At 31.8% G+C, this 14,623-nt stretch overlaps 1 protein-coding gene across 1 annotated transcript; it reads right to left on the bottom strand.

Annotated features, from left to right (window-relative positions):
- Positions 1–125: 125 nt before the first annotated feature.
- On the bottom strand, positions 126–14,152 carry LOC115990330 (polygalacturonase-like). Its single transcript, XM_031114168.1, has 11 exons — positions 13,907–14,152; positions 13,444–13,524; positions 4,930–5,067; positions 3,608–3,739; positions 2,488–2,664; positions 2,344–2,367; positions 1,907–2,114; positions 1,332–1,413; positions 921–1,029; positions 520–636; positions 126–362 (listed from the first exon to the last, which is right to left on the bottom strand). The coding sequence occupies exons 1-11, from the start codon at positions 14,150–14,152 to the stop codon at positions 126–128; spliced, it is 1,551 nt and encodes a 516-aa protein (XP_030970028.1).
- Between the last annotated feature and the right edge of the window lie 471 nt (positions 14,153–14,623).

A 14,623-nucleotide genomic window follows, 5' to 3' on the forward strand; every position in this document is an offset into this window, starting at 1 on the left:
GAAACTAACTTGAATTTTTATTCTGCTTCATTTTTAATATAATATATATGACTACAGCAAGATAATCATAATATCCAACAACATTATTCAATGTTAATGAAAAGAAAGGGCAACATTGGCTACTTTCAAGTTTTCGAATTTAGACAGGACTTGGGTTCAATCGTTCCTTTTGCCTCTCCATAAGCATTGTTGCAACTAGAAGTGACTTGCTTCCCAATTGTTGAAGATGTCAAGTTGATATTTTCCAATTTGATGTCGGTGCAAGCAACATTTCCACTGCAATTAAAATTGACTGCTACATCGGCCTTTGATGTCCCATACATGTCTGTGTAGCTCACATTGCTTATTTGAACTCCAACATTCTATTAGTACACAACAAATACCACAATTCTTTCTAGAGTTAAGATTCTGTAGCTCAAATATTTGTTCTATATTCAGTCAAACATGCATATTTCTCTAAACTTAGTAGTACTAATAGGTAAGGGAAAATATGATGCAACAAGAGTCAGATTGACTTACTGTTGGTGGGCAGCCATTAGGGTTGCCACAATAGTATTGGTCGATGATTATTGGATTTCCAGCGTCTATGAATTTTATATCTGAAAACTCAACATCCCGAACTTCACCTCTCCCAGTCTAACAAAAGATTGAATTAATATTATCAATCTGGTCTAAAAGAAAATAAAATAAAAACATCAAAATGATTTTTTGTTAAAATATATATATATATATATATTATGCCCAAGTTTATATCATTGGTAAAACCTCTATCTGCCATTTGTTTTGGCGTTAAAAAAAGAATCATATATAGTTGCAATATCTATGTTTATTTAATAGTATGCTAACTGAGCACATTATTAATCATCTTTATTGCAAATAACTGGTCCATATATAGACTATAAGTTGCTCTCCAATCATACCTGATATGTCTTGATTCGTGCCCCATTTTGTGTCCCATTGAAGATAGCATGCCTCACATGGATGTTTGATACATTTACCACATTTCCACTTCCGCCTAAACTTCCAATGCTATCACCAATGAAGAATCAAACGAAAGATCTTAAAAGCCTCTTGTAAATAGAAATCTTGCAAATTAAATTTTAACAAAAGGAAAATAATATAAATGAAAATTTTCTTTTTTTCTTTTTTGAAAAGCATGCAATAACAATAAAGACAAGTAATAACGAACACAAAATTTTACATAGTTTTGCAAATACTACACTGCCAAAGAATAAGAAATATTTAAGCCTAAGGTGTAAATTTGAAGATAACTAACAAATTATTATAGAAATTTTATATATATTAATATAGTGTGCTTGCCCTTCTCTTACCTTATTCCATGACCCGGCCCGCACGTGACATAAGTGATGTTTACATTTGAAATTCCATCTCCAATAGAGACACAATCATCACCTGCTTGTCAATATTAACAACATGAAGTTATTGTTTTTATATCTAAAATATCAACTAATAAAATAGTGGACACTAGAAGCCCTATGGTTCCATATCATTGCTTGATTCTCCCATAAAACAAAACGCAGGTTCAAATTCCTCTTCATGTAGGCCTCATTTGTTTTGGTTTAAAACATTTTCTAGAAATATTTTTTCTCATTTTTATAGCAGTAGAAAAACATTACATTGTTTCCAAAATCTTTAAAATGAACAAAATAACCCCATAAAATCTCTAAAATAACAAATATCCTCATTTAGTTGCTTTGTATTAATATTTTAAAGTGTTGAATTGAAGGTGTTATTGAGTAATTACCAAAAAAAATTGGTTTAAGAGTGAGTCCAAACCAGCTACGGCTTTATTTTGATGCAAGCAGTGAAATTAATGCAATCTCACGTATATACAATAAAATAAAAAGAAGAAGTTTTTGAAGAAGCCAAGAGGAAAGACAATTACCAGAGCCAATAAAGGAACTGTTGATGAATACATTATTTGTAGCTTGAATATGAATTCCATCAGTGTTTGGGCTTCCATCTGGTGATTTTATGAATAGGCCTTCGAATTCAACATCATTGCATCCCAGTAAAAGAATATGGGTTTGGGGACTATCAATTATTCTAATCTGGCTCATGTGGATATCATTACTCTTATGAAATCTGAGTGCCTGCAAAAAGAGAATATAGACCGCCACACAATTTTGGTATAAAAACAAAAATAATAGATGCAAATTAAATTAAGTAATAATGTTAGGTTTGTGATTCGAAGTTTATTATAATAATTTTTTAAACTAATGTGTTACTAAAACTTGAAATATTTATAACAATTTTCATACTTTATAATCAAAAAACTTTTTTAATAATAATAATAATAAGAAGAAGAAGTTTGAATCGTACCGTGGGTGCACCTTTGCCACATTCCTGTTGAAATATTAACCTTGTTAAAGTGTGCAAAATATATTTAGATAACAAAATTTTGAATTTACCAAAAGTATATAGTAGAGAAAAGCAAATGTACCAAAAGTGTAGTGATATACGTACCTTAAGGTCAGGATGATATCTGCATGAGATATCCCACCAACCCTTTCCACGACCATTTATTAGGCCAACCCCATGTATATAGAGCCCATTCACATACTCAAATTCTATAAATTTCACAGTATCATTCAACTCTTTCCATTCCTTTGGACCAGAAGGTGCAAATAAAACTCCCAAAATCTGCAAAAGAATCCCATCTCTATGTCATCCATTGTCATGTACGTGAAATTTTCTCTAAGTGTTTTTATTTTTACTTATAAAAAGTTTTCTAAAATAATTTTAAGATATCTATTTCCATTGTTACTGCATATGTATGGATGCTATTAAAAAAAAAAAAAAAACAATTAGATACATTTAGTAAGTCAAATTAATGTTAAAAATATTCGTTTTTGAACTTTTTGTCAACACTTCCAAAAACCTTGTAATGCTATCATTTCATTGAAATTTATACCTAAATTAATAATAAATTTTAATAAGAAAATTTGAATTAATTTAAAAAATGGGAAGCAAGTAGTTTTAAACGAGCTTTAAGAACAATAAGTTAGAAGTAGTTTTAAATAGACTATAAATAGTTTTAAATTTGGCAAGATGTTTGGCATAAAGTTAAAAAATGCAATTAGAATCTATTTTAGATTATTTACAAATTTTAATTTTTTTTAATATTTTATATGAATTTATAATTTTACATCAAGGGTAATGAACTTATGGTATACGGTAATGCTCACTCTTGTAGGAAGTCATTATGTTGAACTTTCTTTTGATAATGGCAGAAATATAGAAAAATTTAAAAATAATTTAGGTTTTGCATATATACAACCATTGGCTACCCATGACAAAAAAAAGTGACAGTCTATGAAGGATGCAAAGAGTTAATAATTTGTTATTTTGACAACTGTAAAATATTTTGTAAAATTTTTTAGGACTCTAATTAGCTTATTGCTAAGCAACATAATATTTTGTTCTAAATGGGAAGCCTTTTTGAGACACAAGAAACCTCTTTTAAAAATATAAAGGAAAAGCCCCTCATTAAACTAGATCATAGAATCGTTTTCAAAAAAAAAAAAAAAAAAAAAAAAGATCATAGAATCCAAGTATGCAAATTTTATATTTCGTTTTGACTTACAGCAAAATGAACTTTAGACTTGCAAGGACCACGAAAGGTTGTGGGTCGCAAGAAAAATTGCCTTCTTGGAATAACCATAGTAGGTTCATCGGTCTCGGAATTACATGTATCATTCCATGCCTTTAAAAATGCCTACACATACAAAAGTATCATTGTATTAATATACAAAAAAAGAAAAAAAAAAGGAATTTTCGTAAATATCATGCATGCACCCTCAAGTTTTTATGTGAGTGTCAATTTGGTTCTTCGACTTTTAATTTAAACTATTAACTCCTTAGATATAAAAGGTTTGTGACAAATAAAATCTTCTATATATATATATTTTTATTAAATGTATTTAATTCCGTGCATGGCTGGTGTATATATGATTTTTTTTTTTTAATTATCAATAATTTTTAAATGCCATAAGATGTTGGAGTATGTGTGTTTCAAATTCTTAAACTGTGCTTGTGTCCCACATCGATTAGAGATAAGTTCTCATGTATCTTTATAAACCATAACACCACTAAAGTGATAGATTGAAAGATAATGGACTAAGGGTTAAAGTTGGATTTAAGCTTGTCTCTATCTCTCTTGAGCCTCATTCATTTTCCTTTTCTTTTCCTTTTAGCCCAATTTGGTTCTACCCGTTGGGCATTAAACAAGCAGCCCGTTGGGGCATTTAATATGATGCTCGTTGGCATGCATAGTGAACGTTGCAGCCCATAAGCCCTCACATTGGTTGGTTTATAAAACCCTTTATTCTTTATTCTCTTCAATTTTTTTTTTTAGCTACACGACCGCCTCTTCCCCTCTATTTTGCTCTATTTTTTTTGCTCATCTCCACTGAAAATTTTAGCGTCAATTTTTAGTTTTAAGGAAAGACAAATTAATGTTGTTCTTAGTTCTTCTTGCTTGCGTATGTGATTAACTTGAAAAAATCACTATAGTCTAATCTTAGGGGGTTATTCAATTAAGAGAGCCATTCGCACCGAGTTTTACTTCGGGTGGCACGAATCAACCTTTAAAGACAATGCATTTTGTATGATTCTATAGTTTTTGAGATCTTTCTAACTCTATCTATTTATTTTTGTCATTGCTAATTTTTTAGGATTTGTATTATTGAATTAAACTTGTTCATTTAGCCTTATTTTCCTACATAAGATACTAAGAAAAATTACACTAATGCTTAGGGGGTTAATTATTTAAATTAAAAAAAAAAAAAAAAAGGAATCAAATAGACACTGAATTGAAAGTTCAAAGGTGATAATTAATTGAAGAAACCTAATATAAAGGGGGTTCAAAATTAATTTCTCATGGACCAAAGAATATGAAAGCATTACCACAGAATCGTCTGTAATGGCATCTCCTTTGGCTCCATAATCCATAACATTAAAATATTCAACTTGAGCCGCTTCCCCAATACCACAAATTATTGTCACTAAAACCAAGATCATGATACGTACAATAGCAAAGGACTCCTACATGGACATGTATATATTATCAGCTTTTTCTAAAAAAGGGAGTTTAGATTAAACTTGAGCTAACCATATCATAAAGCAAAAAACAAAAAAGATTACCATCGCAAATGTCAGTTGTTGAGTTTCCTTAACTTTGTGGGATACAACTACATGGCTGAACGGAGCTATTTATAGAGTCATTTTCATTCATGTGGTAAGGATATGAATCTTCCCACAAACATTTGTCATATTTTTATCTGCAAAATTAGATTGTCTGATGACCCAAAAACAAAGCTTTTAGATGCCACTTTTCTATTCTTTAGATAGGATAAGATATGAAATATCTATAGGTTCTATTATGTACCCTAATAGATGGTAGTAAAACTTTACCATTAAGTCAAGACAGCTATGAATTTCTTCTTGGTGTAGGATGGAATTTAACCTATAATATTAATTCGAGGATAAGAAACTTTATCTATTAAGCTAATTGAAACTCACTTAAAATGCCATTTGACAAAGAAATCTCTGTAATACAATATGCAAATTTCATGCTATAAGGCTTACAAACTAATATTAGAGAGATATTATAAATTTTACTATATAAAATTTACAAACTGATGTGTCATTAATAATATAAATATTATTTTACTCATCGGTTGTTGATTGAACTGACATCATTAACATTTATTAGCATGTTAATTTAAAAATCAATCTTCTGTAATAACTTTATCATTTTTATTTTGTGTTGTTGAGATCCAATCATGAGCTCATGATAAGAACGACAACAACAGTCCCATGAGACTCATCTTCGCCACCATAACCACCCATGTGATCATATCCAATGATCACCACCTTCAAATTTAGCAATATGGGAAGATAGCCACATCTTCCACACTTTGCAAAGATCGCAGTCTGTAAAGTGTTTATACGTGTAGATCCATATGTCTAAGTTAGTCATATGACGTAGGTCCGTTGCATTCAAGGTTTCCTTTGCTAGATAGCTCGTGTGTGCATCATTACATAAATTTTGGGCATGCATTATTATATCTTGGATCTCAAAAAATCATAAAATTGAATAAAAGTAAAAAATCTGATCCATGCAAGATAAGAATTTCATTTTTCACTTCATTTAGGATAGATCCATGCTTTTTGTTTTGTGGCATTAGAGTGATGTTGATTGAATTCAAATGAAATCATGTAAAGATAAATTAGATTGATAAATTTCCATTTGTAATTCAAATTTTCATGATTGTATGTGAAGTATGTTCGATTTATCATGTAGAAAAAGCATATAGGGATTGGATATTCATAATTTCATATACCCACGTGTTCATGCATTCTTAGGTATTTTCATTAATGTCAAAACGAGTTTTATTTAATGCTTTCACCTTCGCTAAATAGAATGTGTGTGCATCATTAGATCAATTTTCAACATGTGTTAGTATATCTTGCATCTTATAAAAATGAAAAAAATAAAATAAAGTATAAATCTAATCCATTTTAGAAAAGAATGTTCACATGCATGTCATTTAGGATAGATCTACGAATTCTTTTGCATAAGAATGATGTTGACTGAATTCACATGAAATTTATATAAAGATAAGTTAGATGTGTTTTAACCTAAATTTTACTGATTGTATATGAAATATGCTCATTTATCCTATAGAAAAAGCATCTAGGATTTGCATATTCATATTCTCACGTGTTCATGCATTCTTAGATATTTTTATCAATGTCAAAACGAGTTGTGTTGCATACTCTTACCTTTTTTGACTGTTTTCGTTCATCATCTTATCATGTGTTTTGTAAAATAACTAAATTGTTTGTATCTTGATTATTTAGCTATTTCTATAATGTAAACAACGTGTGCATAGAATTATTTTCAATTTATTTATCAGAAGATTGTATGAAAAGTAAACTGTTTATATTGGTCACAGTACCTTAGGAGACCAACTTAGGTCGATTGCTTTTGTGTTAAGTTGTGATTTTTCTTGTATTATGTTGGATTTATTTCGTGTCTCATATTTAATAATTTCCTGCTTAATTTCTATGTATTTTGTAAGCTTTTAATGTATTTGGGTTGGGCTTAGAAATCCATGAAGAGCAGCTGGACAGTGCAACTCGCGAGGTGACTTGCAAGACCAAGCAATCCGCAACTGGACTGCACGTGAGAGTTCAAAATTCAGTTATATAGAACAAAGTGACCCACGACACTCACGATATGGGCCAATTAGCAATTGACTCATGAGTTGTTTGATTTTGGAGAGAATATATATTTTGGATATATCACCTGCTGTACCTTCTAACTCTTTTATTGAATGTAATTGAAATTTTTAAGATCCTTTTGCGAAAAAATATTAGATATATGAAAAATGCATATGAAATTGTCCTAATATTGTCCACTACAACAAATAAATTAAGGAGCGGTTGGTTCATATGATGCGACACATATCATTGCAATATTATATTATTGTTGACTTATATATATTAATTGAATCACATTACAGCAATATTACATTACTATGTTTGGTGCATTAGTTACATTCCTAATATAGATACCATTGCTTTGATATTACAATTTTTACAATGAATTACCAAAAATGTCCATATAAAAGTAAGTACATAAAATTTTATTTTTTTAAAAAAATGATAGCATATTGAAGAAAAATTTATTTCACTTTCTTCTCCCATCTCATTAACCAAAAAACACAGTTCTCATTAAACAAAAAACACAGTTCTAAAAGAATAAAACAAATTTCTTCCCCTTTCTCATTAACCAAACTTCAAAACCATACAACAAATCAAAATGTTTCAAGAAGAAAATCATAAAATCTCATTAGTGAACTTGGTGCCATTGCCGGTGGTGCAAAGCTCTTCGGAAATCAAATATCGATGGCCAAGATCGCGTAAACCAATATGACAACGACGAATCCATTGACTTGTTGTCATTGTCATCATCGGTGGTCTCGATTATGTCGTGCAGTATCGTTGGACCTAGTGCGACTTGAGTATTTCATGAGAGAATAATGTGTTGAGGAGTAAGATTGGGCTCACAAAGCATTAGAGAAAAGTTCTCAATGGTGCGGTGAACAAACTAAAAGGTGGAATTGGCCGCAGAGATTTGTTAAAGAAAACCCTAAGGTTTGAGGATTCCATTGGAGCAGAGATTTAGAGTTAGGTTAGGGTTTGAATTGTAAGGGAGGGAGAGAAGGAAGTGGGGGGGGGGGGTGGATTTAAGTTTGATAAGAGAGAGGCTAGGGTTTGAAAATATATTAGGGCAATTTTGTAAATAAAATTTTATTATCATGGGCAATTTTGTCAATTGGATAGATTATTATAACAATAAGTAATATAAGATTACCCCAATTTAGTACGATAATGAGATTATGGTGATGTGATATATTTTGTAATCTTAGCTTATTGTAATCCTAGAAACAATGAAGTGAACCAAACACATGGTAATGTTCACATTACGGTAATGTGACATTGATGTGATGTATATCACGGTAAACCAAATGCTCCTTTGAAGTAATTTACCCTGTAAAAATTATGAACTAATATAGGCCACAAGAAGCTTAGCACCAATAGCAAACGATCTATAGATATTATAAAGGAACATAGGGTCAATGTGTCTTGCACTTTAAGAGTGAAGGAAAATGTCAAAATGCAAAAGATAACACCAAAAAGCCAGTCCATATTACCCCAACAAGCTTGTTCAAGTTAGTTATGAGCCAAAGATTCAACAAAAGAGAAAAAAAAAAATGAAAAAAGAAAGAAAGAAAGAAAGAAAGAAAGAAGACACTTGACTAACAAGAAGAAAAAAGAGAATGGCCTCTTGCCTAAAGAGACACTCAGGCCTTGTTTGGTTTGTGGCAAGTGTGGATTCATTTTCTATTTTCATTTTCTATACTCAAATCTTATTCTCATTTTTTATTCCTAACTCATTTTTTTGTTTGACATCAACTTTCAGTTTTAGTCTTCCCTAACTTTTTTTTTACAAACCCAACAGATATATACACAAAGGAAGCTTTTTGCAGTTATCCCACCCACTAGAAAACACTTCCCTCCTACAAACTAGTACAAGTCAGAGCAAATATGCCTAAAAATAAACACCACACAACTATGGATCCACCATTAGATTTTAGCAAACTCACCCCTAAACTCCTCAAATCCACCTTTAGATAGAAATACAGAAAGTATAGAAGAGCATACTCCCACCTTCATCACTACCACAACTAATCAAAACCCACAACATCACCATTACCAAATCTGAAAACCACATACACACAGCCACTCAACAACCACCTAGAGAGAGTGGAGAAGAGAGAGAAAGAAATGGCCATAGCCATACCCAAACAAAACCAAAACCCAAATTAATCACCACACCTACACCCACACCCACCACCAAACCTACTATCACAGCTACAACTTGAATTCATCATCACCAAACTCAAAAGGAAAACTCAGACCAATGTTAATCTAGCTAAAGGGAGAGAGAGAAAACAAAGCTACAACTTGGATTCACCACCGCCAAATTAACCCAATTGGTTTAGTGCTAAAAAAAAAAAAACCCAAATTAACCTAGCCAAAGAGAGAGAGAGAGAAAACAAATGATCTTGCCGAAGAGAGAGAGAGAACATTCTTGTCCAGTAGAGAGAGAAATCATTTTCAAGGATTTTGATTTTGAAACCAAAGAGAAGGAAGAGGTGAAGAGCATGGAGACTTGAGAGAGAGAGAGAGAGAGATTTGGTAATCTGTATATATGGAGAGAGAAAGAGACATTGGTGGAGTGAAATACAGCTAAGTGTGGGGGCCACATATTCTGGTTTATTACAAAAATGCCACTGTTCATTTTTGTTGAAAATGAAAACGCTCAAAAGTTGTTTTCATTTTTTGTATTCAAATACACTTTTTTTGGGTTTTGAAAAGGAAAACTAATACAAATTTTTTATAGTGAGTCCCACAAAAAAATGAAAATGAATATAGAAAATAACACTTTTTTCTTCAAACCAAATAGGGCCTCAAAAATGGACCCATGACTAGATAGGGAGGCTATGGCCCCTTGCAATTTTTCTAAAGTGTTTGTTCAAAAATATTTTTACTTTGGCCCTCCAAAATTTAAAATCAACCCTAAAATTTAAAGTTGGCCCCAAAAAACTCAAAAATTAAAGTGATCACCTAGTCCATATTTATAGTTTTTTTTTTTTTTTTTTTTTTCTTCCGTTGAGAAGAAGTCCATATCTATAGCTGGTATTCCCTTTCCAAAACAAAATAAAAATAAAATTATATGTTTTCTAACGAAAAAAACCTCTTATAAAAAATCTTTGCTAGAAAGTCTCTAGTTAGTAAGTACACATAAGTTTCGTGTATGTCAATAAAATTCAATAAAACTCCCATCTTGTGTCTCCTTTCCAATCATATTAAATGTGTTTGTCTCAACCAAAAGTACATACACATGTTATTAGTAATGCATATCATTTAGCCAGATAAAAAATATGAAGGATAAATATTAAGAGCAATTACATCAGTTGGTGAAAAGTTTTGCAAAATAGAAAAAGGTAGTCCTTTTACACATTTTGGCCCAAAAAAACACCCACATCAGTGGGTGTAAAATTGTGCATTTATGCACAATTGCTACAGTAACCGTGCATATATGCACGGTTACTGTAGCACTTCCATTTATTATTTTAATGTTATCTTCGTATAGTATAAAAACACATTTTTCACACTTTTTTTCTCCCTCCTCTCACTGAGCAACACCAACGCCTCTTAGCTTGTCTCTCCCTGTTTTATTCTTGAGCTCTTCCTCTCATCTTCACTCTTCGTTTGTTTCTTATCAACTCTTGCTCATTGTCATCACCATGGGAAACTATGTGATCGGTTTAGGGTTTTTGCCACCCCGTGAGGAGGGTGGATCAACTTGGAGGTATCCCTATTAGGCTTTGGGGCAATTTTCTCTAAAAATGTATGAGTTTTTCTCATTGAGATTTTAGGGTTTTTTTGTTTTTTGGTTTCAAGCAAGATTCTTGGGAGTTTCTCTAAACTAAATTTTTTTTAGGGTTTCTTGTTTCAAGTTTTTTCTGGTTTGGGGGTTTTTTTTTAGGGATTCTTCGGAACACACCCGGATTTCTATTTCTCCCTTGTTTATGGATTGCTTGAACAGGGTATATACGTTCTTGAGGAAACTTAGGAGTGGATATAATTTTTTTACGCATTATTTCATGGTGGGTTTGTGCATTGAGGAATTTTTTTTCTATGACAGATCATTGTTGGTTTTCAGTTTTTCAAAGTTAATATGCAACGTTGCAGTTCTTCCAATTTTCATGAACATTACCAACAGGTTTGGGTTTTTTTTTTTTTTTTTTAATCAGTAGCCTGTCCTTGGAACTTACGCATTATGTATGAGTGTATGTCCAATTATATATAGGAATCTTTACTCATTTGTTTACTAAAAGCTTTAATTTTGTTGTATTGAAATTTTTTTATATTGATGCTTTTGCTAGCTTATTGGCCAATTTTAGGATCTATACAGGCAATCCTAAGTAATCTGTTTCTTAATGTTGTTACTAGGTATTAGTGTTAACTATTAAAATTTGTTCAATGTTAATTTGGGATTATAGGAATCATTACTTATTAGTCAAAACAGGGTTTGCAATTTAGGTTTTAGTTTCTTATGGAAATTCTTGATCTCATTCAAATTGGTCATATTGTATACATGTTGTTGATCTAGAACATCTCTGATTATGAATTATAAAATGCTTGGAGATCATATTAGTTACTGCCAATATAGGTTGTACTTGAACTTAAAAAAGTGTGATAATTAGATTAGCTGGTGACATATACTTTTTGCACATGTGGATTTTTTGGTGCCTGATAATTACTTTGGTGTTGCTTATTAATGCTGCTTCTGAATTACTTTGGTGTTTGTTAGGTGATGGACTCACAAAATCCCTTCTTCCTTGACATTTTATAAGACAAGGAACAAGGTTTTGAGTCTTTTGACAGAAGTATTTTGATGTCCACTCCGCATTTAGATGTGAATGTCCATCAATCTCCACCCGAAGTTGAAATGGGACAATCTACACCCCCTATTGCAAAAAAATCAACTACTAAGAGAAGTCAACGGGGAAACAACTTCACCGTAGATGAAGACATTAAGCTAGTGTCGGCATGGCTCAATATTAGCTTAGATGCCGTGACATCGACAGACCAAAAACACAACATTTTGGGATAGAATTTGGTCCACCTTCCACAATGACAAGAAATTTAATCACTCCAAGGATTCTTTATGTAGTCGGTGGTCAACAATTCAAAGGGAGACCAACAAGTTTTGTGGATACTTGGCCCTAATTGAGAACCGGAATGAAAGTGTTAAAACTGAGCATGACAAGGTATTTCGATTCAACATCTAATATGTATTGTACATCATTGCACTTTTAGTTTTATGATTCTCGTTATTTTCAATTTTTTACTTTTGTAGATTGAAGATGCAAAAATTATGTATAAAAGTAAAAGCAAAAATGCATTTCAATTGGAAAATTGTTGGAGAATTTTGTGGAATGAAGCTAAGTGGTTGATTCAAAGAGATAATTTGAAAGTCCACACTAGACAGCCAGCCACACAATCTTGTCATACTTTTGCAGGATGAAGATAATGATGAGATGAACTCTGGCGAAACCTTGGAGAGACCTATAGGCAAGAAGGCCGAAAAGGAGAAATTAAAGAAAAGAAAGAATTGTGATGACGTGGTCCCAATACTTTCCTCCCAATTGGACAAAATCAAGGAAGAAAAGAGGAGAATGCATGAGGAGAAAAAGGAAAGTATGCGCATTGCATTTGAAGAACGAAGAGAGTTCATGCACATTGCATCCAAAGAACGAAGAGAGTTGATTCATATCAAGGAAGACAAGAATGAAGTAGAAAAGAGGAAAGCGGAAGATGAAATTATAATGAAAGATACAAGAACCATGGATCTTGGGCAAAAAGAATATATTCATCTACGTTGTTTGGAAATCTTGGAGAGGTTAAGGTCTAATTTTCCATCAAAATTTGAATATTATTATTGACAATATCTAATCAAGTAATTTTTTATATATTGCAAAGATACTAGCACATGGTTGACTTAGATGATTTGATGTTAGACATCTCTTTTGTAGTATTTACTTGTGCAAGGAACATGATTATTCAATCTCTAATCATGTTAGATATATTTCTGTAGTCTTCACTTGTACAAGGAAACAGATGCAATGTTGTAAATTTTGTATTGTGCACGGACAATAGCACTTGATTAATCAATTCAATTTGTGATTCTATTCTTGTCATTCTATTTTGGGTGAAGCAATGTCTCTGTTTTCGGAGTGTAAGCAAAGAGCTGTTTGAAAGCTTATTTGGAGATACCATCTGTGATTTGTAGAACTGATTAACAGTGGCCATTTTGTAGAACTGATTAGCATTCTGTGACTTGTTCATCTTTTGTTGCTTGCAAATATTTCAATGACATAAGGTAACCTATAACATAGTTATGACACACTAATTCAAAAGGATAAGTGGTTTCTTTTCTTAATATCTCTTTAACTCATTTTTCCCCCCCTCTTATTGTCAGCATATATATATAGCATGTTTTATGTTGTACAAGTTTTTAGCATAGCCTTTGATTGTGACCTGAATCAAGGCATCTCAATCATCTTTGATTCAAGCATAATCAAGGGCTTCATAGGGCAGCGGTCATCTTTTGAAGGGAAGACAACCTGAGTGTGTTAGTGGTATTTCTTTTTTGAACAAAGTATGGTTCAGTAGCTTCAACTCTTGAATGAATACGTAGAAAAAGAGAATGACTCATTTGAAACCTCCTTCGAAATACATTAGGAGGATACACTGCTGTTTTAGCAAAATAATCTTGGAAAAGCCTGTCATGATCTTGCAAAGGATTATACCAGATAAACCTGCGAGGTTGAATAGAACGACGACGTGATGTTGCTGCTCCTTCATTGTTTAATTCTTCTATGGCAATAGCTAGAGTAAGTTCCAACTCATCATCAGAAGAAGACGAGTCAAATGGAGGCTCATCATTTGGAAAAACAAACTCAATGTCATAATGGGAATCCATTAAGAGAGAACAAAAACCAAACGGAAGAGATAATTTTGTAGAAGTGGATGGAAATTAGAGAGAAAATGGTCATATTTATAGAGCAAGAATGTGACTTGAGTTTGAATTTCAAAAATTTGACCTTTAGGTTTAAATTTACCATTGGGTTTAAAGTTAAAAAATATGACATTTAGGTTTGAATTTACCGTTGGGTTTAAAGTTTGAAAAATATGACCTTTAGGTTTGAATTTACCATTGGGTTTAAAGTTAAAAAAATATGACCTTTAGGTTTGAATTTACCAATGGGTTTAAATTTCAAAAATTTGACCATTAGGTTTGAATTTACCATTGGGTTTAAAGTTAAAAAATATGACCTTTAGGTTTGAATTTCTCAATTATGACCGGTGGATATAAATTTCAAAATTATAATCGTTGGGTCAAAATTAAATAAAAAAAGATGACAGTTAGGTTTGAATTTACCGTTTGAATTTA

This window comes from Quercus lobata, chromosome 5 (genome assembly GCF_001633185.2).
Source record: "Quercus lobata isolate SW786 chromosome 5, ValleyOak3.0 Primary Assembly, whole genome shotgun sequence".
Taxonomy (NCBI): Eukaryota; Viridiplantae; Streptophyta; class Magnoliopsida; order Fagales; family Fagaceae; genus Quercus; species Quercus lobata.